The sequence below is a fragment of the Esox lucius genome, chromosome 2, assembly GCF_011004845.1.
Source record: "Esox lucius isolate fEsoLuc1 chromosome 2, fEsoLuc1.pri, whole genome shotgun sequence".
Taxonomy (NCBI): Eukaryota; Metazoa; Chordata; class Actinopteri; order Esociformes; family Esocidae; genus Esox; species Esox lucius.
The window spans coordinates 7,223,300-7,250,632 of record NC_047570.1 but is presented as its reverse complement, the minus strand read 5'-3'; the positions used below and the strand labels follow the sequence as shown (position 1 = coordinate 7,250,632).

The 27,333-nt window shown below is 43.2% G+C and overlaps 1 protein-coding gene across 3 annotated transcripts in view; it reads right to left on the bottom strand.

Moving 5' to 3' along the window:
• Positions 1-18,234: 18,234 nt before the first annotated feature.
• The window catches only part of ccdc102a (coiled-coil domain containing 102A), a 60,270-nt gene continuing 51,171 nt past the window's right edge, over positions 18,235-27,333 (bottom strand). For all 3 annotated transcript variants that reach the window (XM_010891391.3, XM_020055140.2, XM_010891392.3), the window contains exon 9: positions 18,235-19,750. In XM_010891391.3, the coding sequence (XP_010889693.1) occupies positions 19,621-19,750 (130 nt within the window). In that variant the 3' untranslated portion in view covers positions 18,235-19,620. The remainder of the gene's footprint in view (positions 19,751-27,333) is intronic.

Genomic DNA, 27,333 nt, shown 5'->3' with positions numbered 1-27,333 from the left:
TCTTTCAGAACCATTTGTAAAGTTGTTTTGCTGCTTTAGTCAGCCATTTGCTTTCGTGTGTTTTGTTGTGCTAGGTTGTTTGTTTGTTTCTTGTATTAAAAAGAACTACACCGACTGCCTCTGCCTGCACCTGGTTCCTTGCTCCCGCAACACTGCATTCATTACAGTTGCTGTCATATGACATGCTGAGACAATATACTAATTCAGTTTAAAAACTGTTTCTTGATAGATCTTCTGTTGATCTTGCTATAGGCCTTCAGTAGCAGACAAATGTTTGGACAACTGCTTCTTCAAGGGAATTTCTTTATTTTGTCTATTTAACACATTGTAGAATAATACTGAATACATCAAAACTATGAAAGAACACATTTGGAATTATGTAGTAATGCTCAGTCATATTGCAAATTCTTCAAGTCCATCACTACTCAAAGTCCATCACTACTCAAAGTCCATCACTATTCAAAGTCCATCACTACTCAAAGACATGAAGGTCAGTCAATCTGGAAGATATCAAAAACTTTGAAACTTTCTTGAAGTGCAGTTGCAAAAACCATCAAGCCCTACGATGAAACTGTCTCTCGTAAGGACCGCCACAGGAATGGAATAACCAGAGCCGCCTCACAGGATAGGTTCATTAGAGTTACCAGCCTCAGAAACTGACAATTAACAGCACCTCAGATTGCTGCCCAAATAAACGCTTCTCAGAGTTCAAGTAACAGAAACATCTCAAGATCAACTGTTCAGGAGAGGCTGTGTGAATCAGGCTTTTATGGCTGAATTGCTCCAAAGACACCACTACTGAAGGACATTAATAAGAAGAGACTTGCTTATGGCAAGAAACACTACAAATGGACATGACTGGTAGGAATGAGTTTTTTGTTCTGATGAGCCCAGCTTTTAGATTTTTGGTTCCAACCACTCCTTCATTATAAATCGCAAAGTGGATGAATGGATGTTCTCCACATGTGTGGTTCCCCATGAAGCATGGAGGAGGAGGTGTGATGGTGTGGGGTTCTTTGCTGGTTCCACTGTCTGTGATTAATCTAGAATTCAAGGAAAACTCAACCAGCATGTCTATCACAGCATTCTGTGGCCATTTATGCTTTCTGGGACTATCCCTTGGTTTTCAACAGGACAATGACCCAAAACACACCTCCAGGGCTATCTGTAATATTGTTTATGTTATTTGCAACAAGGTTAACAGTGTGCTTTCTGTTGTTGGTGCTTGGTGGTGCTGATTTTCTTTTAGGGTTAAAAGAAAACTCCAGGCTCCAAAACACCTCAGCATTGTTGCTTTACAAACACTGGGGTATGAGGTAGTCCTACAGTAGGCCAATTTACTGTGTGGAATATGGGTGGAGATATTAGGGGTGTTGTTAGTTTAGGGCTGCAGAAGAGCATGAAAGAGACCGAAAGGATGTTTTGGTTTTGCTATATGACATCTACAGCCCATGGTTCACTAAAAAGATGCGCAAACTACGTCATTATAAAATGGGTATGGAGAGTAATTCTTATCCAAGATAAGCACCGTAAAACATACAAGACATAATCCCTGATTGTTGTGGCATTTACTTTACTTATATAGCATCTTTCATACAAAGAATGCAGCTCAAAGTGCTTTACATCAATAAAATCAGAGATGCATTGAGGAGTCTAGAAAGCTATTTAGTTTCAGCAATCGCAGTTAAATAAAATATATTTCACTGTGGTTGCCTTCTTAATAATTTTTTTTTATATCTCTACCTTTGAGAGTTCGTGTTTTACTCCCTCCTTATTTAATACTACCTTATATCCACAGCTTATACAGTACATACATGCAACATATGCACTTTTTGGTGCACAGAATTTTGCAGGCTTGTGGTCAGCAGCCGGAGATGTACAATAGAATGATTACACAGCTGAGTAGTCTTCTTCACAGACACTTCTGCCCAAATGTGCAATAGCACAGGCGCAAGTTTAACAGCTTTGAGTACCCATTGAGCTGATCCTGTGGTTAATGAGTCAGTTTTATGTAGACACACACATTTGATGGCCAAATACACTCACCTAAAGGATTATTAGGAACACCTGTTCAATTTCTCATTAATGCAATTATCTAATCAACCAATCACATGGCAGTTGCTTCAATGCATTTAGGGGTGTGGTCCTGGTCAAGACAATCTCCTGAACTCCAAACTGAATGTCAGAATGGGAAAGAAAGGTGATTTAAGCAATTTTGAGCGTGGCATGGTTGTTGGTGCCAGGCGGGCCGGTCTGAGTATTTCACAATCTGCTCAGTTACTGGGATTTTCACGCACAACCATTTCTAGGGTTTACAAAGAATGGTGTGAAAAGGGAAAAACATCCAGTATGCAGCAGTCTTGTGGGCGAAAATGCCTTGTTGATGGTAGAGGTCAGAGGAGAATGGGCCGACTGATTCAAGCTGATAGAAGAGCAACTTTGACTGAAATAACCACTCGTTACAACTGAGGTATGCAACAAAGCATTTGTGAAGCCACAAAACGCACAACCTTGAGGCGGATGGGCTACAACAGCAGAAGACCCCACCGGGTACCACTCATCTCCACTACAAAGAGGAAAAAGAGGCTACAATTTGCACAAGCTCACCAAAATTGGACAGTTGAAGACTGGAAGAATGTTGCCTGGTCTGATAAGTCTCGATTTCTGTTGAGACATTCAGATGGTAGAGTCAGAATTTGGCATAAACAGAATGAGAAAATGGATCCATCATGCCTTATTACCACTGTGCAGGCTGGTGGTGGTGGTGTAATGGTGTGGGGGATGTTTTCTTGGCACACTTTAGGCCCCTTAGTGCCAATTGGGCATCGTTTAAATGCCACGGCCTACCTGAGCATTGTTTCTGACCATGTCCATCCCTTTATGACCACCATGTACCCATCCTCTGATGGCTACTTCCAGCAGGATAATGCACCATGTCACAAAGCTCGAATCATTTCAAATTGGTTTCTTGAACATAACAATGAGTTCACTGTACTGAAATGGCCCCCACAGTCACCAGATCTCAACCCAATAGAGCATCTTTGGGATGTGGTGGAACGGGAGCTTCGTGCCCTGGATGTGCATCCCACAAATCTCCATCAACTGCAAGATGCTATCCTATCAATATGGGCCAACATTTCTAAAGAATGCTTTCAGCACCTTGTTGAATCAATGCCACGTAGAATTAAGGCAGTTCTGAAGGTGAAAGTGGGTCAAACAAAGTATTAGTGTGGTGTTCCTAATAATCCTTTAGGTGAGTGTATATTTGTACTGTCTTTTATTTTTTTCCTTTTTATATGTGGTCCCAACAGCCCCCTGTTGTCACGTGAAACAGGCAGCAAACTATGTCAAATTATCAGAAAAAGAGGCAGGACGATAGAGCAAACCTAGAATGGGATCGTTCTACAAAAACTAGCTCCCACACAATCCTACGTATGCTAAAAACATGTGGTCGTTTTAGTTGGCATCAATGTAAAAAAATATATATCATGGATCCAGTTGCCTTGTCCGCCTACTGACGCTGTCAACACTGTTGTTGCTTGCTTTGGGTTTCAGGCAGGGTGTTTTGTAAAAGCACTTTGTGACAACTGTTGATGTAAAAAGGACTTTATAAAATACATTCAAATTTGATCGATTGATGTGAAGAAGAGAGATGAAAGCTGAAATTACCTGTCCTTAACCAACTGAAAAGTTTAAAAAATATGAATTATATGATATTTCTTATCAGGATATTTTCCTCATATAATATAATTTTGGATATAGTCAGTAAATCACATATCATCACACCAAAATGAGATCGGTGGCCACTGTTCCTTGGGGACCAGTGTGTAGTCTATATTACAGTGGTCATATAAGCCATATGAACTGCAAGATAACAGTGAAATATTTTCTGTCTTCTCAATATATCTCTTTCACACTTCAAGCTCCCCAGGTTCAGTATTCCCCACACTGTGTTCACTTTCTTGGTCTTGGCGCAAAACCAACAGCCCAAAGCCAGGGATAGCATGCTGCATATTAACATCTGACAATTTAGAATTATTCCTTACCCCAGGAAGGTACTTGAAATAGTGATTCTCCATTAAGGTTAAAAAAGGAGCACTCTGTATCTTCATAAATCTATTAGGTTTACTAAGGAACATTTCTGGACTTTTATTTTCTGGACTTTCAAGTTCTCTAGACAAGGACCCGATTCCCTTTTGCTTTTTGCTTCAGATTATACCAGATTATACCATTTAACAATTTCTTCAATGGACAGGTATGTGCAAAAATACTTTCACAAGATGTCCGAAGAATCAAATCAAGCCTTCCATTCAAGATGTACTGAACACAGATGTTAATTACTTTCTCATAGATGAAGAAAAGACATAGTAAAAAATCTTCTAAGCTACATGCGGACTATAGAAACAGAACTGAACTGAACAGACTGAACAGGAATGCATTTTGTGGGAAACTAGGTGTTCCAGTTGTTCCAGATCTAGGCCGTTTGCAGTGACTTTCTTCAGGTTCAAGGACAAGGGAAAAAATGTATCCATGTAGAAATGAATCCATGACAGCTATGTAGGCTGTGCAAGAAAGCGGTGACATAACCTACATGCAGTTTTACAAATTGAATGTCCATTCTACCTCCCAAGGGCTTAGGAGTGACTGAAACAAGTTACCCTGAGCACCTTGTTCATTAACTGTTTTTTCTCAACCATGAACGGTCAGTTCCCCTTCAGAAACATGGTTAACTGAAGGCAGTGTGTTACCATGACCATGACCTTGCATCTGCTAACATCTATTAATTCTATTGAAATATCATCCTATAATTTTTTTGTGGGAAGATAAAGTTATAATTGGATGCGTTTAGTGGCTACCTGATACTGAAATTAGCTATTTTAATGATGTTCTTGTAACAACCTTGGGTTTGTTTAAAGGCGCATTTCACAATTTTCCAACTTGATGTTAGATGATTCCTCATCCTGAAAGTAATCTCTGGGCTAAGATACTGTAACACATGGTTACATTTTCTTTAAACAGCCACCAACAAGCTTAACGTATAACAAACAAATTGGTAACATACGTGTGTAAAATGTAGTAATAATACTCACTTAAACTCAATATACATTCACCTAAAGCAGGGGTGTCAAACCGGTTCCACAGAGGGCCGAGTGTCTGCAGGTTTTTGGTTTTTCCTATAAATTGGTTCCCAGTTCAGACCTACACAACCAGGTGAGGGTAGAAACTAACCAATTAGTGACCTAATTAATCAATCAAGTACAAGGAGAGAGCAAAAACCTGCAGACACTCGGCCCTCCGTGGAACCGGTTTGACACCTCTGACCTAAAGGATTATTAGTAAACACCATACTAATACTGTGTTTGACCCCCTTTCACCTTCAGAACTGCCTTAATTCTATGTGGCATTGATTCAACAAGGTGCTGAAAGCATTCTTTAGAAATGCCCATATTGATAGGATAGCATCTTGCAGTTGATGGAGATTTGTGGGATGCACATCCAGGGCACGAAGCTCCCGTTCCACCATATCCCAAAGATGATCTATTGGGTTGAGATCTGGTGACTGTGGGGGCCATTTCAGTACAGTGAACTCATTGTCATGTTCAAGAAACCAATTTGAAATGATTCGAGCTTTGTGACATGATGCATTATCCTGCTGGAAGTAGCCATCAGAGGATGGGTACATGGTGGTCATAAAGGGATGGACATGGTCAGAAACAATGCTCAGGTCGGCCGTGGCATTTAAACGATGCCCAATTGGCACTAAGGGGCCTAAAGTGTGCCAAGAAAACATCCCCCACACCATTACACCACCACCACCAGCCTGCACAGTTGTATGATGGATCCATGTTCTCACTCTGTTTACGCCAAATTCTGACTCTACCATCTGAATGTCTCAACAGATATCGAGACTCATCAAACCAGGCAACATTCTTCCAGTCTTCAACTGTCCAATTTTGTTGAGCTCGTGCAAATTGTAGCCTCTTTTTCCTCTTTGTAGTGGAGAGGAGTGGTACCCGGTGGGGTCTTCTGCTGTTGTAGCCCATCCGCCTCAAGGTTGTGCGTGTTGTGGCTTCACAAATGCTTTGCTGCATATCTCGGTTGTAACGAGTGTTAAACTGGAATAAATTAAAGACAATACAGTTTTGCAGGTTGCGCTAGTAATTAAAAATGTAACTTGAAAAGCCTTTGAAAAATGTTGCAAAAAATTGCTACCTTGCTTCAGCAACATCCTGGAAGCAGATCTGCTCTATTCTATCTAGCTTTTTGTAACAGGTCAGATGCTGTAATCAGATGCTTTAAAAACATTTACCTTGAACATTGTTCTCCACAAAAGACAAGCTTAAGCATTAAGAAGTCAGCAGAAACAGAAAATAAAGTTGACACGGTCGTTCGCATTTCATATTTTGGTAAAGAGCTCCACATTCATGCACCATGGTTAACTGCCATAACTACAGAGCAAAGGATGAAGTAATGATTTTACAGGGAAAACAGTATCATATATTTTATATGACTATAATGACATGAAACAGTGTGTAATTACCCTCGCTTCGCCACACTCCAGCCGTGTCTGTGTGTTGGACAGACACAGAATAACAGAGATTCATTAGCATGGAGCTCCCTTTCGGCAGGCCATTAGATGTGAAAATTTACAGTAAACACAGAAATTAATGATCTTTTACATGCATATAGGCTAGTAAAGGTCTAAACTGAGTATTTTTAAAAACAGATGGCAGAACAACATCCTTCGTTAAAACTCTGCTGGTAAATATGTGCCTCCCTGCTCCAAAATGTCTCTAACACTAATAAAATCTTCTGTACACACATATCCTTGTCCTTTATGTTATGCAGAAGTTGGCTCTCTCAAATACATATACCCAGAACTCTTTCTACCGCTTCCACAGCTCTATCTCTGCCATTTCCACATCACATAGCAACCAGCTTTTCACAATTGTGAAGACAAATGCATCTGCCACTTCTTGGCACACATCACCTGCCATTCTACAAAGTCACAGCCATGGCATCAGTAACATTACCTTAACAGTGGTTTACCTGCAAATTCAGTAATTTACTTTGAATGTAGCCTCGAATGAACAGGATGAGATTTGGCAGGATTGCATAGTACTGTACATTTAAACATTGAGCAATTCATTTAATTGATGGATTCTGTCTGTAAACATCTACTCCTGTCCGAAAGGATCCAGGAACGGTAAGAAATCCCTCCCCTGCAAATGAATGCCCACTGTAAAGGCTCTTGCATTTTAGTCATTTAGCAGGCCCACATATCTAGTGGGACTTCAAGGAGCAATTTGGGTTAAGTACCATGTTCAAGGGAAGATGGACATAATCTTTTTTTCTCACTTGTTGGCTTGGATAAAACAACATTTTCTTTATTAGAACAAAAAATATTGACTAGAAAAATATAGAAAAAAAATATAGACTAGATGTCTTTTAGTACATGTCTTTGTCTCACTGAAACAAAGCTGTCTGAACCTTAGCTAGTTAAACCCAGGGCACCCTGCTTTCTTTGTGTGGAGAAGGAGCAGCAGGCCAGAGTCAGTTTAGACTCTAGACTCAGCCCACATGCATTTATTAATTATTACAATTGTAATCTTAATATGTTCATCCGGCACAGCCAGAAGAGGACTGGTCACTCCTCTGAGCCTGGGTCCTCTCTAGGTTTCTTCCAAAATGTTGGCATTCTTAGGGAGTTTTTCCTAGCCACTGAAATTGCCACACCTACTGAAAGGGCTTTATAAAAAAATGTATTGATTGATTGATTGAGTACATCTTAACCAGTCAGGACAGCGCAACCCACTGTCGTCAGCCAGACTACACCCGGCAAGCCTGGACGCAGCAACCTGTTTGTGCTCCACTCAGAGAATGAAACACTGTAAGTCATTGCACTTGTTCCATGACAGGCTCCTCAAGAGCCTTCAGTGTCACAGCGGAAGTTATGTCCAACCGCACTGCACCGTTGTCCGCTTCAACTCCATTACGGCACCCTGGTTCTGAGCTCTCAATCAATAGGTGGGGAGGGGGAGGGGCAGACTGTGTTGTCTCTGTTCTGTGTCTGTGAGCACAGCTACATGGGGAGTAATAGTGGGGTAGAAAGGAGTCAGGTGACAGGACCTGTAATTACTGCCACTGAGACCAGACACTCTGTCTTCTTCTCTCTGGGAAAAACAAAGCCCAGCTGAGCACTCTCTGCGCTCACATGCTCTGTATAGTCACGTGACTTCCTATTGTGAAGCCAATCTGCCCGCTAGAACCCCAGGGGAGAGGTGAGCCAAAGGGGTAAGCAATGTATAGACATAAGAGAGTAACATGCTTTGTGCCCCCTAATCCTCCTTCATCCTTTCTACAGTAGGTGAGGCAATATTGAGACATCATAGAAAAGTACTTACATTTCAAATAATTTTCATATGTTGTTCTACAAATTAACGGCAAGAAAAAAGGTTTTCTTAAAGATAATCCTCCTTGGTTTCAGGTACAAAACTGTTTCGCTTAAACCCCCAAGAAATTAATTTTTAGAGGGTACTCCAGTAGGGACAACTAAAGAGTGATCTTATATTTCTAGATACAGTAGCACCTTTTTGACAAGAGTTAAGTGGATGTCTGCAAATCTTATTCAACTGTCTTTATTCCCCCTAAGCGACTCTCCTTCAGAGCTGGACTCATTCCTGTAAACCAATAAAACAGGCCTACACTCTTAAGAAAAGGTCGCAAAAGTTTTGCTTTAATAAGGGTATATCTTTAGGATAACACTTGTTGGTTTCAGGTACAAGCATTTGTCAGTAAAAAAGGTTCTACTTAAAATAGTTTCACTTAAATTCCCAAGAAATTCATTTTTAGAGAATACTCCAATGGGGACAACTGAAGAGTATTTTATGGTTTTTCACAAGAGTGATGTGGAAGTCTGCAAATCTTATTCAGCTATCTTTATTCATCCTTATCGACTCTCCTTCAGAGCTGGACTGCTGTAAACCAATAGGACAGGCCTACACAAAAGGTTGCAAAGGGGTTCTACCTGGAACCAAAAGGGTTCCATCTGGAACTGAAAAGCATCTACCTAGAATAATAGGGTTCCAATTGTAGATGAAACCCCAAATTGGGTAATTTTTCAGAGGGTAAAAGGAGAACCCTTTTTAGTAACAGGTAGAACCTGAGTTACAGATGAAACCAAGAAGGATTTTACCTTGAACAAAAAAATAATCTCCCAATTACTACAAGGGTTCTACCTGGAATGAAAACACTCATAGGTGCTTTCTGACATGAATAATGTCTGGTATGGAGCAGGAACAACTGACTTTTGTCTCTTCACCAGAGGGAAGGAACCTGAAAGGCAGATTTTGCCCTGAAACTGGTATTTGTATAACCATGATGTATCGCCATACTAGCAAATTATGACCACTGATGAGGTTATAAATTATGCCTCTAATAACACTTAGTAGCAATAGTGTTGTAATTCAGTACATTAGCAGACATTTTCAATTTCCAGAGTGTTTTAATATTGTGTTTTGGATGAAAAGTTGTTAGTGTATATGTAGATCACATGATGGCTAGGTGAAAACACAAATCTAAAAATAAACTAAAAGACTGCTAGGTGAGAAGCCCCAGACAGAAGGCCTTCCTGTCAGATATGCCTGTGCTGAGAGGGAGCTTTGTGATGCTTGGAAGGGAAGCCAAGAACATGTCGACAACAACACAGCAAGACTTTGATGTACGACAAGCACATTAGATGTGAGGTAACATTTTATGAAAGGACAAGGAATGTAGTCTTTTGTTGCCAGTAACTCAATTATGTTGGTCTTATTTCTAATGTGTATCCATCATATTCTAAAATTCAGCACACTTTTTTTGTATTTTCTAGTTTGTTTAGAAATCCTAACTGAGATTGTTTTATCATCAGTTTCCTCATTACAGTGGGGAGAACAAGTATTTGAGAACAATTATAGGTTTTCCTACTTACAAAGCATGTAGAGGTACACTTCAACTGTGAGAGACGGAATCAAAAGTCCAGAAAATCACATTGTATGATTTTTTTATAATTATTTAGCATTTTATTGCATGACATCAGTATTTGATCACCTACCAACACAAGAATTTTGTCTCCCACAGACCTGTTCATTTTTCTTTAAGAAGCCATCCTGTTCAACACTCATTACCTGTATTAACTGCACCTGTTTGAACTCGTTACCTGCATAAAAGACACCTGTCCACACACTCAATCAAACAGACTCCAACCTCTCCACAATGGCCAAGACCAGAGAGCTGTGTAAGGACATCAGGGATAAAATAGTAGACCTGCACAAGGTTGGGATGGGCTACAGGACAATAGGCAAGCAGCTTGGTGAGAAAGCAACAACTGTTGGCACAATTATTAGAAAATGGAAGAAGTTCAAGAAGACGGTCAATCTCCCTCGGTCTGGGGCTCCATGCAAGATCTCACCTCGTGGGGCATCAATGATCATGAGGAAGGTGAGGGATCAGTCCAGAACTACACGGCAGGAACTGGTCAATGACCTGAAGAGAGCTGGGACCACCAAGAAAACCATTAGTAACACACTACGCCGTCATGGATTAAAATCCTGCAGCGCATGCAAGGACCCCCTGCTCAAGACAGCGCATGTCCAGGCCCATCTGAAGTTTTCCAATAACCATCTGGATGATCCAGAGGAGGAATGGGAGAAGGTCATGTAGTCTGATGTGACAAAAATAGAGCTTTTTGGTTTAAACTCCACTTGCCATGTTTGGAGGAAGAAGAAGGATTAGTACAACCCCAAGAACGCCCATCCCTGTGAAGCATGGAGGTGGAAACATCATACTTTGGGGATGCTTTTCTGCAAAGGGGACAGGACGACTGTACCGTATTGAGGGGAGGATGGATGGGGCCATGTATCGCGAGATCTTGGCCAACAACCTCCTTCCCTCAGTAAGAGCATTGAAGATGGGTCGTGGCTGGGTCTTCCAGCATGACAACGACCCGAAACACACAGCCAGGGCAACTAAGGAGTGGCTCCGTAAGAAACATCTCAAGGTCCTGGAGTGGCCTAGCCAGTCTCCAGACCTGAACCCAATAGAAAATCTTTGGAGGGAGCTGAAAGTCCGTATTGCCCAGCGACAGCCCCGAAACCTGAAGGATCTGGAGAAGGTCTGTATGGAGCAGTGGGCCAGTGCTGCATTATGTGCAAACCTGGTGAAGAACTACAGGAAACGTATGCTCTGTAATTGCAAACAAAGGTTTCTGTACCAAATATTAAGTTCTGCTTTTCTGATGTATCAAATACTTATGTCATGCAATAAAATGTTAATTAATTACTTAAAAATCATACATCAGAATCATACAATGTGATTTTCTGGATTTTTGTTTTAGATTCCATCACTCACTGTTGAAGAGTACCTATGACACAAATGACAGACCTTTACATGCTTTGTAAGTGGGAAAACCTGCAAAATCGGCAGTGTATCAAATACTTGTTCTCTCCACTGTAAGTGGGCACAGATCATTCACAAAATAAAACATAATTACATGTCTAAATTTACAAAATTGCCCTGATTTGATTAAAATGTATAGCCATTCCAATGACATTCAGCACAATAAGCTCATTTTATATTTCACTGGTGGGTTGGTGAAGCAGTCTGGGTCACTGCATCCGGTACCCATGTTCTACTGCAGCTTTGGGTTTGAGTCCGACCTACTGCTGTTTCAGCAAAAACTCCCTCCTGTACCTTGCACCACTTTTCTGACAAATAAAGCATAAAATGCCAAAAATAATATTTTTTGTTTTTCCCTGATTTCGCATTTCATGTGCTTTGTGATGTCAACAGATTCTGCGCAGCTTTGACATATTGATTAAATGATTTTCAATATGATCACTCTAATCCTTTTTATGTATTTCTGAACTTTGACCCCTATTCTCAGCTGTACGTTGTCCATTATATCGTGACAAATGTTCAAGCGGTTTTCGCTGGCATCTGCACAAGTTCCAACCCTCATTTTACAACATCTGCCATATATCATCAGCCAGTAAAAGCAACATTTTCATTGGCCTGAACCCTGGTCTAACACAATTTTTTTCACACAGCCAAATACCACTTTTATGGGTGTGAGAACTCCCACTATGTACGTCTGTGTAAAGTCTCATTACTTATCGAATCCAGTAGAGACAACGCATTAAGTCCTGTTGACAACGTCATTGAAGTTGAACACTCCCCTTGTGTTAAACACTCCAACAGTGTGTTGAGGAGAAACGTGTAAGTGTTACTTCAATTTGTTGGCATCCCCCTCTCAATGGTAGCCCTTCAGTCAAAGTACTGCACTGTCCGGGGAGTCGCTCTGTGTGTGTAGCGTGTGTGCCACTTGCTCTACAACTAAGCATCAGGATAACCCCTGGAGAAATTCCACTCCAGCTGTGATGACATCACCCCATCCAAAGGGCGTGGCACACCGCAAGTAGGCGTGCTGAGATTTAGCAGATGCTATTCAAACGTAACAACGTATTAAAAAAAACACCAAAAAAAACAGTTACGTCGTGAAGAGAACATTTAAAAGATTAAGTAATGACATTCTACAGTCCAGGTGCCAGTGAAGTGAATGACACTGGCTTTTTAACAATGAAATTCAAACACTGTTTCGCTGGAAGAAATAGGCGAGATAACGTACAGATAAATTCATATCTCTCGGAGCAGAGACAAATTGTTCACACGCATATTATACACTTGCGCAAGCACATGCACAACACACACGCACATACTCACATACCTTCTGAGAGACAAAGGTGTGTACTATAGCACATCCAGAGGTTAAAGTGAATATCCGCCGGTCCCAAAGCATAATTATGCTCAGATCAATTTAATCTGCTCTTTTACTGCCTTAAACTCATTAGCTTTATAATGAGAAAAGCTGAGAGATTACACTATGGAGTAAATGAACTATGCTCTTGGCTATAACTACTGACAGCACCTCAACGCAGCACAGGTCTGTGATTAGGGAGGCAACACACGATACAGTAGGATACAGTAAGGCATAATGTGTGTGTGTGTGTGTGTGTGGAGGGGGGAGGGGGGTACAATAACAAGTGACAGTAACATTGTTACTAGATCATATTGTGTCGATATCAAACCTGTTAATTACCTATTAATGAACAGCTTTGTAATACTTGTTCATAGCGTTTGCTCATTTGTAATGTTGGGATTTGGCAATAGTTTTGGAACGGCATAGCAATAAAGCAAATTTTAATTGAATTGACAGAGTGTGATGGACAGCAGTAAAGAAAGCAAGAACAAGGTAGATAGTAGAAAGGAAAAGGGTCTGATTCCCCACAACAGGAAGGTGAAAAATCTGTTGTTCTGTCCCTGAGCAAGGCAGTTAACTCTAATGGCTCCCTGGTCATTGCGGTTAATGAGAATGTGTTCACAGTCACCTGGAAAAATGATGGTAAAAATTATTAAATGTAATTAAAAAGAGAGGGAAAGAAAGACAGGAATGATGAAAAAGACAATGGGAGAGAGGGTGAGATAGAGGAAAAGAAAAATGCAAAGACAGAGAGAATAGACAGAGAGAAAAACCAAGTGATATGAAATTGTACAATGTTCTTGGTCATATAACTTTCTGTCTGCTGAACCCTTCCAAAAATTGACACACACACACACACACACACACACACACACACACACACACACACACACACACACACACACACACACACACACACACAACAGTGTGATATTTACAGTATACCATCCATGCTCACCCCCACAGTTATTCCTCTTCCACAGACATACACTCTTGGGAATGAGCTGAGAGCAACGTTTGGGAGCAACTAGGAGCAATGCTTCTCATTTCTTGTTGTTGGCAGATTTTGTGTGTGGGTGCATTATAATGTCAGACCATGTAGCTATGACTAACGGGCAACATAGGATTCCATAGTGATGCATCCGTGTGATAATGTATACTGGCCTGAGAGGGTCAAAACATCTCTTACTTTTACAATCAGAATCCTTTTTTTTGCTAAGCACATTTACGCATACTCAAATTGTACTTGGCGGAATGGTTCTGCTATAAAGGGCACAGAATACACACAATGTGAATTAAGTTATAGTACCGGTAACACCATATCTAGAAGAAGGAAGATGAAACATGCAGTCTGGGACTTTCGTGAACAACAAAATGCTTTTATAACCTAAATTTTAGGCTGGATGTATAATTTAATGTTTATGTGCATACTCTAGCATCACTAGTATACCTGCAGTATCAGTCTGAAATTGAGTGGTTTTGACGACGTCGGGCACATATCGGCACATACATGACATAGTAAAACAGATTTGGGGACCCATTTTGGCTTGACAGCACCACTTTTACAACCCGTTGCCATAAAACGCATAATGCATCTTTAACAGAGTTTAGCGCAGTATAGTGCAGATATTTACTTTACAGGTTTAAAGCAGCTTGATGTGGTAAATGTAGTGTTATTAGTCTCCGCAGAACAGATGGTGGGTTGCTGAAGGCCACAGCGTGGAACAAATAACATTTCAGCAGGCAGGATTCTTTGGTCATGATTAACCTGTTCTGCCAGCCTGCTGAGTGCCTACATGAGGAGTCTTCTCGGAATTGGGGGTGGAAGAGGTCAACGGGGATCTTTGCCATGCAATTCTAAGCCCTGCAGGGATTTAGGACATCTACAGAGGGCAGGCAGTAATCAATTTCCCTTTCTGCAGACAATACAATGCATTGCATTTTAACCCTGCAGCAGGCCCAAACCAGACAGTAATGGAGATGCTGAGGATGGACTGATGTGTGAAGCTGGATCAGGATAGACTCAAGAAGAAAATGGATCTGTGTCTTCTTGGTGATCGCTACAATGTTTTCCTCCCGCCTGAGATTGTGGGAGATGAAGGACCCTTGGAAAAGTGAATGATTCATCAGAACTAAAAGCTGAGCCCTCAACGTTAAGAGGGAGAGGTGAGGGGCATTTTCTGAAGTCCACCACCACTTTCTTGGGTTTGAATGTTTTAAGTTCCAAGTTGATTAGACCGCACAAGGCCACAAGCTGATCCGATTTTCTACAATACATGGCCTTTTTTGGATCCTGGTAGAAGCCTTTTTGGTTCCAGGCTCACCTAAAACTGGTTCTACGTGAATCTTTAAGTGTTACCCTAAAGGGACAGGAGAATAAGCCTTGTCTACGCTCTGAATTTCTTATTCACAATGTTGTGATACATTTATCGTGTTGTTTGGTAAGTCATCAGTTGTGTTGGGGGTGTCTGCTGAACATAGACATGGTGAAAGGAGAGAGGAGAGGCTCCCAGAGACAGGTGCAGATCCCAAGTGAAGTAACAGTGTGGGGTGGCTCTGTACTCACCCTGAATGGAATTCCACAGCTCTATTGTATTGCTCCATGATTTGTGTCTGAACTGCCATCCAGGCATATGCATTTCTTCAAAATGGCAGGGGTTGTACAAAACTTAATAAGGATAGCCTCTGACACATTTTACCAATCAGCGTGTGAAAGATAATATCATTTTGTGTGTCAGCTCTGGCCAAAGCAAACTGTTGAGGGGACCAATCAGAACTATCCAAATGCATTCTAGAAGTTGAGGGAGACAAATTCTGGATCATCATTGTCATGAAATATCAATTGGAAGTGATGGCCAGGCAATTGATTCCACTCTCTGAATGACAATACGGTCAAAGCACAGTTTCCTTGTTATGTACATTATATGTACTGGGAACATATATTTTTTTCTCTCTCTCTCACTCTCTCATTCACCAAAGACCTTTACTGTCCCCACTAAAAAGAAGCAAACGGTATTTAGGCTTATCTGCGATTCAGTCCTTCAACATACATGGAGCTTAATCGGAGTTGTCTAAAATATTAATTAAGCTTTTCTGTATGAGGGGGTCCGTATCGCACCCTATTATTACTGGCCTGTCTGCCAGAGGAGAGCCAAACCACACCATAGCCTGGGAGTGTGTGCTCAGAACTGGAATCCGGGCAGCGTTACCACTCTGGTCTGTCTCAATCTCATTAAAGTTTCCACTGAACCCTCAAGAGAGCCAGCAGAGAGACTCGTCCAAGCGTGACTGACTGTGTGGGAGACATGGAGAGACAGAGTGTACATGTATTGTACAACTATCGATTCCTATACAATAAACAGGGATTAGAATGATGAAATATATATTTTTTAACTGTATTACCGACAGCATTCATGTTGTACCATAAAGCAAGTCATTATACAGAATTATTAGCGGTTGCTGGTAAAGCCGGCAATAAGGGTAGATCTTTCTTCAGTTCCACAGGATAGGAAAAACTCAGTGTCAGCTTTGGTAACACACAAATAGTCACAGGGCAAAAGGAGCAGGGAAAGCAAGGAGAAAGAAAAGAATAAGCGAGAGAGGGGTCTTTCTCTCTGTGGTGTAATCTGGGCATTCTTCCTGCTGGTTCTCATGCTAATGGTCTCTGACTGGAAGCAAAACCACTCAGCAGAGCAGAGAGGAGATGAGCTGGGACTCGGACTGACGCAGGGACTGACTGACTTGGGCCACCTTAGTAATGACCCAGCAACCCAATGGTGCTGAACAGGACCTGATGCAGCATAAACCTCACACAGCTTCAAACACAGCCGCAGTCAGTGTGCTTAGAGCGACAGCATAGTACACTGTGTTAGACCCATATAAACACAAATACAACATAGTTCAGACAGGACATTAGATCAGACAGGACATTTTATTACAAAACTTGGTTTTACACCAACGAACTGTCAGCATAAACCAGCCTTAGTTGATGAAGTAGTCAGACGCTTGGGATTTTCAAAGCCTAATTCCAACGGTTGGATGAAAGCTTTGCCAATGAGCACAATCATTTGAATCATGAATTTTTAATGTCTTTTCAACATCGTTTCCTTGTTTTTTCATTGCTAGTAGGGTTTAAGACTCCCATAATCTTAGGCAAAACTTGTACCTTCAGTTTCTTTTCCTTTTCAGTCGAGATTCTTCTCTTCCCTCTGCTGTTATGCAGTGGGCTTAATGGGCTGTAGTGAATGGCCTTCAGGGAGCCATCCAAGAGCACCGACTACATGTGGAGGACAGAAAGAAGACAAGAGACAACCAGAGGTGCGCTCATCCAGAGGTCTGCGTTGGCAGGGATCTCCAGGCACACCTGGCGTAGACCTCATAACCGATACCCCAGAGTGTAAGCCATCAAAGCATGACAGGAAAACAGGTGTCAGACCAAGGTAAATATACAACCCTGTCATATGTCTCTATATAGAGATTGGGTGATATCACTTTAGGTTCCAGTACAACAGCTGTGGGATGTTCAGTTCGATCCACTGCCAACAATAATGACTGCACATTGTCAGGCAACACATTGTTGTTGTGCGGTAGCATAGTTAACTGTGTAAAGCAGTTGATAGAGGCTAAGCCTCCTGAAGGGCTTGTTTTGGTCTCTGAAGAGGCAGATCGAGTCTTCAAGACTGGCACAGCGACCACTGTGTCTGCCCGGCATTATCGTTAAAAGAGAGAGGGAATGAAGGAGACGAATACGGCTTTAAATGTAATGTCACGAAGAGTTGTGAGGAGGACAAGATAACGGGAGAAAAAGATCTCCTCTTTGGGGTGCTTCCTGTCTAATAAGTTCCATGCAGAAAGTGGAGATCCATTACACCCAAGGTAAAGCCTCACGGGACCAATTACACTCACACATAGCTATGCATCTCCATGGGCAGCCCATTTCTAAACTTCATCAATTTTCTTTTTAACCAATCAGATGTTTCAACAAAAATTTGGCAAAAGATCAGAAATGGTCTGCCTGCATTCACACTGCCTCAGAGACTAGAACTCACAAGACTGATGAATGGAACAGTTGAAAGCATCGTGACAGGGAGCAGGACAATACAGTGTCTGTTAAGTGGATTCCCAATGAACTGAGTGGAGGAATTAAACAACATCAACAGTCTTCTACTCTAGAGTTTAAAGCCAATACAGACTTGTCTTGTTCTTAAAGGAAAGACATCTGGCTCTATTTCCTTGCATGATGAATCTCCTCATTGGCCCGAAGGTATTACTGAGCCTCTCTGACGGCGAAAGAGCCATACAAATGTAAGCTTACCCACTCCATGGAGGTTGAGGTAATGATGCCTCTGATGTTTGGATGATTCACTATGACTGTGCATTGAATCAGTAGTAGCTAGGTACACACATACATCTCAGACTGCAAATGAAAAGAGACAAACTTGGTTTATATGTACATGTAACATTTATAGAGCTAAATACAAAAAACACTGGTTTACACATCAATTATAAAAAAAAACATAAATAATTAGCAAATCATCATTATTACAAATAGCTTGGTCCCCATAATAGCAGATGAGTCAAAGTGACAGAGTATGTCTTATTGCTTTTGGAATGAACCAGCCACTATGTAAAGGTCAATACTGTCGGTCAAACAACCCCATTCTATTAAAGCACCTTATGCCTTAGATACTGGGATTCGTTCAAACCCGCCATAGTAATGTTTAGCAGGTAGCCAAGCTGTTACAGTATCTGACCAGTTACTAGATCGAATCCCTGAGCCGATAAGGTGAAACGTTGTTTTCTCCTTAAGCAAGGCAGTTAACCCCAATTACTCCATTGGGTCTCGCCACACACATCTTAGTTGGTACAAACTGACACATTTCCCTATACACAGTGTCTTCATTTACGTTATCCATCCCGTGCACATGTCTAACTCTGAAAAGTGAAAGCATATCAGTGAGGGAGGGTTGACTAGGTAGTTGTTGTATGTTTTAATACAATGACCATAGCCAGTTCATTTGACCAACGGAAAAAAGAGCTTCTGTGTAAATACTGCAATGCGTGTTCGAATTCCGTTCCGAGGGATTTTGGTGGGTGCACAAAAAGATCCATTAGAACTGCCTTCCCCGGTATAGGGATTGTTTCTGAGGCTGAGCCCCACAACGCTGGTGAAGTAAAGATGACTCTCTGATCCCAGGCACATATCCACAACGCAGTGACCTGTGGGCTATAAACCCTTCTACTAAACTGGATGTACAGCTAACCACACAACTCAGATACTTGACATAACATTGTAGAAGAACACTGTTGGAACATTCCAGTCACAGAACCACCCCTTTCTGGAGGGCTTTTATAATATAGGATGGAGACTGTACAACATTCTTTGCTGGTTGAAGAAACACAGGATGCAAAGAAGAAGAATGGGTTAAAGGGGAGGCATGAGCTGTACGGAGAGTGTGACTTAAAGGGTCTTCACCACTGAAGGTGCTGCAGACAGGCGGTGACAGTTGAGGCGTTGTGCAGGGTGGGTTGTCCTCTATTGTGCTGAAGATCACTGCCAGTCCTAATGTAAGATGGACTCTCTCCCGACCCCTGCTGGTAGCTCTGTGGTTCGCGGCCACAGCTGGCAACAACGCGTATGTCCACAGCCACCTTGGCCACGGTTTGTCCTTAAATGAGATGAGCCGGGTCAAGGTGGACTCCAGGTCTGTCCGTCTATCCATCCGTCTGTACGTCTGTCCATCTGCGGGACTCAGGATTGAAATGAAGAGCCCTCCCTGTCAGTCTGTCTGTCCGTCAGATAAATATCTGTGTCCTTCTTTCGTTCATGGGATCTGGATCTGCAGCTCCTCCTCCTCTTCATCCGGGTCGCTAGGAGGTCCGTCTGGGTTGTCCGGACTGAACCGGGCTGATCTCATCTTTCCGAACAAGCCCGGGTTCTGTTGCCGCCGCAGTCTGGAACAGAGCAACACAGAAAACATGGAAGTTGGACATCAAGGCGGAAAATGACATCAGGTTCTATTCTCCATTTGCCTCAACTTGCATATAGTCGCCCATTGCAGTCAGAATTCTGTTTTTCCTTTAAAACATGTGATTACTCCCTCAGCAACAAAAGCTAAACTTTCACAGGAAATTGTTGTGGAGATCTCTACAGTGACCGGGTAAACAAAGGCATATTTCTGCACTGTCCGTCGGCTAAACAAACGATGCATAATTCACCGCTGCCTGTAAGCCCAGCGCAAACAAACAGCAACACGAGAGAGGAGCTGCGTTGGTTGCCAGGTAACACTCAGCAGCCCGAAGGTTACCCGTTACTGTGCCACGGCCACTACAGTTGGGATCCTACCACCTAGATGACAGCCCACTACAGACATTCTTGATGTAGACGGAAAGTGAGTGGAAGACAGAGAAAAGAGAGAGAGTGCAAGGGGGGAGAGAAGAGAGTGAGGGTAAGTGAGAGAACAAGAGAAAAAACTGGGGAGTGGTTTAGAAATTCACTAGAGGGGTTCCCATCAAGCCTAGGTCTAATGAATCCCTCTAAGGCTCACAGAAAAGCTTAAATGATTTATCAGTGAAACATTTGCCGAATTGATCTTCATTTGGGGATGATTCATCGCCTCGAATCTGGCCTAAAATTGTACCTGTGTGTTTGCACTTGGCCCGGTCCGCAGCTTAATGACAAAGACAAACAGGTACATGGGGAAAAGCAGCCGTGGTTAATTCCTTAATACAACACGCGCACCCCTTCCTGTTTGTCCAGCTCTCTCTTCACCATCTCTAGCTACCTCCAACCCCTTCTTTGTCCTTACTGGACACAGTTCCCTCCGAGGCCGGAGCCTGCAGTCACAATGCTGATCAATTATACAGTAGCACTTATGAACCAGTGCCGACCGACTGGCTGGCTCTCTCATTCAAATATTGAAGAGCAGAAAGTGTGTGAGGGAGCCGGCTGGACAGGGTACAGCCACCAAGATTCACTGAATTATCTGTCCAGGTTCATGATCGTGAAACGTGGGTGCTAGTCAGTCTGATATGACATCGCCCGTAGAGGAGTGAGTGGCACTTCACACCACTCTTTCACTTCCCTATCATTTTCAGATGATCTAATTTGGCGCTTTTATAGCTTTGTCAACAGTTTGCGCTTTTTCAATTCATAGGCACTCAACCTCGATGAATGCAGCGTAGCCTTCCAAAACAGTCCATCTGCAATTCCTGTACACCGGAAGTGCTTGGATTTGTCCATGTGTGGAGTTGTTGATTTGTCTCAGCCTACACTGCTCTCCATACCACTAAGAAACTCTTTGCCACCTCTTCATCTCTCCTTTATACTACACCTCCTTCCTGACCTCTCTCTCTGGGGAATACTTTGTCAACCTCTTTGGAAAGAGGGTTGCAGACATCCGCTCCATAAGCCTACTGAGCCCACTGGTCCGACACGCACACATCTAACCAACGCATTAGCCTCCTTCTCTTCTCTCTCCAGATTAAAGCCGGATAACATGTCAGGCCGCCGATAACTTGACCATCTCTGGAGATCTCCAGTTCTCACTTCACCCATCAAGACATCCCTGACCACTGACTTCAAAGACAGCCCTTCTGTTTATTCCTTTCCAGAACGCGGGATGACAGTGCTGTCTTAGAACAACTTTCTCATTTTATCGCTCAAAATGATCTCCTTGACCCTAGCCAGTCAGGCTTCAAGACGGTTCACTCAACTGAGTTCTCTGTGTCACAGAGGCTACGCGCGCTGCTGAACCTGACTTTCTGTCTCTTCTATTCTCATCCTTCAAGACCCATCCTGTGCCTTTGAAACTGTCAAACCACAACACCTCCATGAATTACTGAGATCCACCTCTCAATCCTCTAACAGCCAAATGTCTGAGGCTCTGGCCATTCTTGTTTCATACCTGGCCACTCCTACCAGGTGACGTGGGGAGGCTGCACTTCTGGTATCCCAGAGGGATTAGTTGCAGGCCCTCTCATGTTCTCTCTAAACAGTCCATTGTCTCCACAGCCTCACCTGGTCTCTCTGATCACTGCTGTGCTTTTCTCCTTCCCCCGTCTAGACACACAAGCGGCGACAGCCATCTCAAACTCTGACTTCCAGTTAAACCGCCCATCCACTACAATGATACAACAGCAAGGAGAACGGCTAATGGAAATGTGTGTGTGTTCGGATTGTGCGTGTGTGTGTAATGTGTGTGTGTGTGTAATGTGTGTGTATGTAATGTGCGTGTGTTTGTAATGTGCGTGTGTGTGTAATGTGTGTGTTTAATGTTTGTGTGTGCGTGTGTGTGTAATGTGTGTGTGTGTGTGTGTAACGTGCGTGTGTGTGTAATGTGCGTGTGTGTAATGTGTGTTTGTGTGTTTACTGTGTGTGTGTGTGTAATGTGTGTGTGTGTTTAAGGTTTTTTGTGTGTAGTGTGCGTGTGTGTGTAATGTGCGTGTGTGTAATGTGTGTTTGTGTGTTTACTGTGTGGGTGTGTGATGTGTGTTTAATGTTTGTGTGTGTAGTGTGCGTGTGTGTGTAGTGTGCGTGTGTGTGTAATGTGCGTGTGTGTAATGTGTGTTTGTGTGTTTACTGTGTGGGTGTGTAATGTGTGTGTGTGTTTAATGTTTGTGTGTGTAGTGTGCGTGTGTGTAATGTGCGTGCTCAGTGTGTATTGAGCGGCGCCCTACGTGGCCGCCTGTTGGGCTCCAAAGTGACACTAATGTGACACGGTGGCTCTGAGGGGCCAGCTCTGATCAGTCACCCCCGCACATCAAAGACCCAACATGGCGTCACATAACGAATCCACTCCCTCCCCAATTAAGCCCCAGCTGCAGCTGGAGCCGCCCGGGAAACACCCCCTCACTTCATCCCTAACGCACAGTCCTTATTAAAAGGGCACAACCGCTCATGTTAGGATGACGTGCGACTGTTCGCAGGCCCCCCATCTCCGGGAAGATTTTGCGTCCCTGCTCACTGTGAGTGAAGCGCCGTGACGCTCGGTGTGTGTGAGGGTGACGCATCGGCTGGGATGCCTTCAGGCCGGGGGGGGGGGGGCTCAGAGTAGGAAGAGAAAGAACACGGCCACACACACAGGGTTAGGGATCAGTCTCCGTCAAACTACATTAATCAACGGGAGAGTGAGCCTCTATTGTGTCTGCTTCAGGGAGAACAGGAGCCCTGACTGCGTTAAAGTGACCAGAAGAGTTTGTATCCTGTGTACCCGTACCCAAATAATGGCATGGACTTGTCTTGTACCCATACCCAAATAATGGCATGGACTTGTCTTGTACCCGTACCCAAATATTGGCATGGACTTGTCTTGTACCCGTACCCAAATAATGGCATGGACTTGTCTTGTACCCGTACCCAAATAATGGCATGGACTTGTCTTGTACCCGTACCCAAATAATGGCATGGACTTGTCTTGTACCCGTACCCAAATAATGGCATGGACTTGTCTTGTACCCGTACCCAAATAATGGCATGGACTTGTCTTGTACCCGTACCCAAATAATGGCATGGACTTGTCTTGTACCCGTACCCAAATAATGGCATGGACTTGTCTTGTACCCGTACCCAAATAATGGCATGGACTTGTCTTGTACCCGTACCCAAATAATGGCATGGACTTGTCTTGTACCCATACCCAAATAATGGCATGGACTTGTCTTGTACCCGTACCCAAATAATGGCATGGACTTGTCTTGTACCCGTACCCAAATAATGGCATGGACTTGTCTTGTACTCGTGGCCAAATCATACATTGATGAGGGGAGCAGGGCTCCTTTTAACATATTTAATAATATTGTAACATCACGTAGGTAATATTTCATTGACATGTGAAAACACCAGGCAGGTACCAATGTTTGTGCCGCCACCCTATTTACCGCTGTGTTCGAGTCCACTGTGATACAGTTCTTGACTAGTTCTGTTTGGACCGTATTGTCAACTATTATGGCCAGATAATACAGAAGATTTAGAAAGCTGGAGAGCCAGGATATAGGCCTAAACTGACCCTAGATTGCTTCCAGACCAGGGCAGTCTAACAGGGGACTCACTGACAGGGACAGGGATCCTTTTAATAGTGCCAAATTACACATAATAGTGTTTTGACCACAGCCACACAGTAAATAGCTAAAAGCTTTTCTATTGAGCCCAAACACTTAGCAAAGCCATTTCTAGGTGAGACACAGTAAATGCGAAGGAGAAGGAAGGGAGGGAGAGAAAGTAAGAGGAAGAAAGAGACAGAAAGACAACAAGAGGGAGAACAGGCGGTGGTCTACATTTACAGACTGCCACTATAATGAATTTAATCAAACACAGGCCCATTTGCTTCTCAACATTTTCAACAAAAGAAAACCTGTGCAAACAACTGATGAATGGAACTGAACCGATGAAGCCAATGGGCTTGCTAAACTGCCGAGATGTTCTTTTGCGTCTGTTCACAGCTGTCCCAATATCAACTAGCAATGTGGGATGTGGAAGTAAATATACCAAGGCTGTATGGTAGAATATGAGCAGAGCGAACACAAGGTTAGAGATATTGCCAATAAAAGGTCAATAAAACGCTAGGCCTTCATCTTAAACCCACAGAATGTCTCATCTCCCTCTCTTTGTCTTTATAATCTAACACATAGATCACGTTAAGAACCCTAATGAGGCACATCAGAAAAAGAACAAGCATGTAGAAGGAGAAGGTAAAATGGAAGCACACAAGCAGCTGTCATCCTCCACGGCTCTAAATGGGTGCTGCGTGCGTCCGGCCCCCTCGGTGTTCAGCTGCGATGTTGTGGTAACGGCGCTGGCGCTCCACAAACCTGCATTACGTTTCAAGTCTGAATTGGCCCCCTGATTGCGCCAAACAAACACGCCTGCTACAGTGAAGGGAAATCAATGGCGTAGAACGTGCTTCATTTTATCCTCCTTCTAATTGTGTTCTAAGAGTGCCAAGTGCTGCCAGAACTCTGAATGTCCGGCTGGTGTGCGCAAGAACGAACACGCAAGCCACGGAAGACAGCAGATGAATAAAAAGCGTGTGCGCATTCCCAACCCATACGCCAATTTCCCCCAAAAGAGTGGACCATTAAACTGACAGCCTTTGAAGCAGCAGGAGTGGCTCCCTGATGATGTTCAGACTGAGGCAGCACAGGAAGAATCACTAAGCCTAAAGCCCGTATTTTACATTCACATTGAAGTCATTAAGCAGACGCTCTTATCCTGGGCAACTCACAGATGAGAGCCTGCACCCCCCCTCCCCTCCCCTCCCCTCACGATGCAGCAACTGACCTAGTAGGCCTTTCGCTGTTTTAACAGTGATCCGACAGTGTCATGGTGAGAGCGTCATGGCAACAGTGTTACAACAACTTCCCCCGTTGTTTCCGACCGGATGAGCGTTTCCATCGTGTTGACTAGACATGTCTGTCCGTCTCTCTGCATCACTCTTTAAGCCCCCTCTTAGTTCCTCCCAGGCCATTACAGCCAAACACCTCAGCACCCCGCTGCCTGCCTCTCACCTCTGACCCCAGAACTGTTAACACACCCGGGAGGCCAAAGGTTGTGTGCGCAAGGGTTCCACAAGAGGAAAACTGCAAATGTGTGTGTGCGCGTGTGTGTGTGAGACAAAGCGTTATACACAAATGTTGTTTTAGGATTGCATGCGTGTCATTTTGTAACTGATAATAAAGTAGGTTTGTTGGTGTGTTAGTTTGCCGCGGGTACATTGGTGTGTGCACGTGGCATCGGGCATGAGCGCACAGGATTAGGCCATCCACAGTGAATGAGTCAATAAATTGAGGATGGACTTTTAACGAGGCACAGTAAAATATCCATTTGGTGGGCTAGTCCTCTAACATCAACTCCCGCACCAGGCTCACATACAGGCAAACACGTACAAACACAGTACTGGCCCTCCCAGAATGCAACCCAGGTTTTCCCGGATCACCTGGCTTCTTCTGGTGTATTGATTTAGACATTAATTAGTTTTATGATCAAACTGGGCTACGAAGAGATCATAGACAATATTGTATCTTAGACAGATGGACTCAAATGGGTCTCTGCTTAGAGGGATAGCTCAACAGTGCAGCACACTTCACTAGAGCCTGATTAACTCACGGATACATTATTTTTAAGTCTAAGTGCAGTTTGAAGGAAGGTCAAAATTCATGTCTAGTGATGATAGTTTCTGGAGCCAATGCTATGTATTGCTTACCCAATGGCTAAATGTCAACAGGAACAGCCACTGTGCAGCCACCCCTCTGGGTAAAGCTAACATTTTATACTATCCCTTTTAAGAACCTAAGGGAGAGAGATTGCAAGCATTATATATGACCAAAAAGAATGGGAGGGAAAGAAATTACACAAAAAGAAAGAAAAAATAGACAGAAAAGGCAAGAGAGAGGAAGAGAGAGACATTCACATCTATTATAGCATTGTCCTCTTGCAACGTACTTTAAAACATTTTGCCAATAAAGCCATTTCAAATCAAAATTGAGGAGGAAAGATATAGTAGGAGCCTCGAAAGAGGTTATGGACAACAACTCTAAATCCTAAATCCATTTATCTTTATTTATTTTTTTCTGTGCAATTAATATTCCCGCTCCTATCCGCCGGCATGCAGTGCATTAGATTTAATGTGTGTCGGCTGGGCTGGTTCATCTGGATACAATGCAGCACTATTAATGTACTGATGGGGTCTGACTCCCTCCCTGCTCCAGGTCTGTCAGGGCTCTGCGAGGCCGTGCCAAAACACACTCCGTCAAATTGTGTGTGCGACTCGTACACGCTCTGTATGTGATCTCCTGGAGGCGTTTCCATGCCAACGCGCCTGTCGCTCCTCCGCTGAGCTACAGGGGGGCCAGCACTGCTGCGCGGCACGCAGGCTATCTGTTACTACGGCAACCCGCGGCTGGGCGGTCTGCGATTGGCTGTCGGGGGGCGTGAACTGGGACGAGGGTGGAATGATAAGGCAGAGTGAAAGAGAGAGGGAAAGAGGAGGGAGGGGAGGGACAGTGAGAGAGGGCGGAAAGAGGGGGAGAGAGAGGGAGAGATCTGGGTAAGGAGCTGAGACGGCTGGCCCAGCGCAAGCCTGCCTGACAGACCAGGAAACAGGCCTTGCGGTGGGCTAATCTCCTCCAGCTAAGACACCTGGGAGAAGCAGAGCTTAGAACACTAGGACGGCAGGCCATAGTACACTGTCTAAATAAACCGTATACACAAACGCCTGCAGAGAAGAGTATGCCACTGAGATGTGTCCATTGTCCTGTGCGTACTGTGGATTAATGTAAGTTGAGTGTGTATGTGTACAGTATCTCCCAAAAGTGAGTAAACCCCTCACATTTTTGTAAATATTTGATTATATCTTTTCATGTGACAACACTGAAGAAATAACACTTTGCTACAATGTAAAGTAGTGAGTGTACAGCTTGTATGACAGTGTACATTTGCTGTTCCCTCAAAATAACTCAACACACAGCCATTCATGTCTGGCAACAAAACCACTGGCAACAAAAGTGAGTACACCCCTAAGTGAAAATGTCCAAATTGGGCC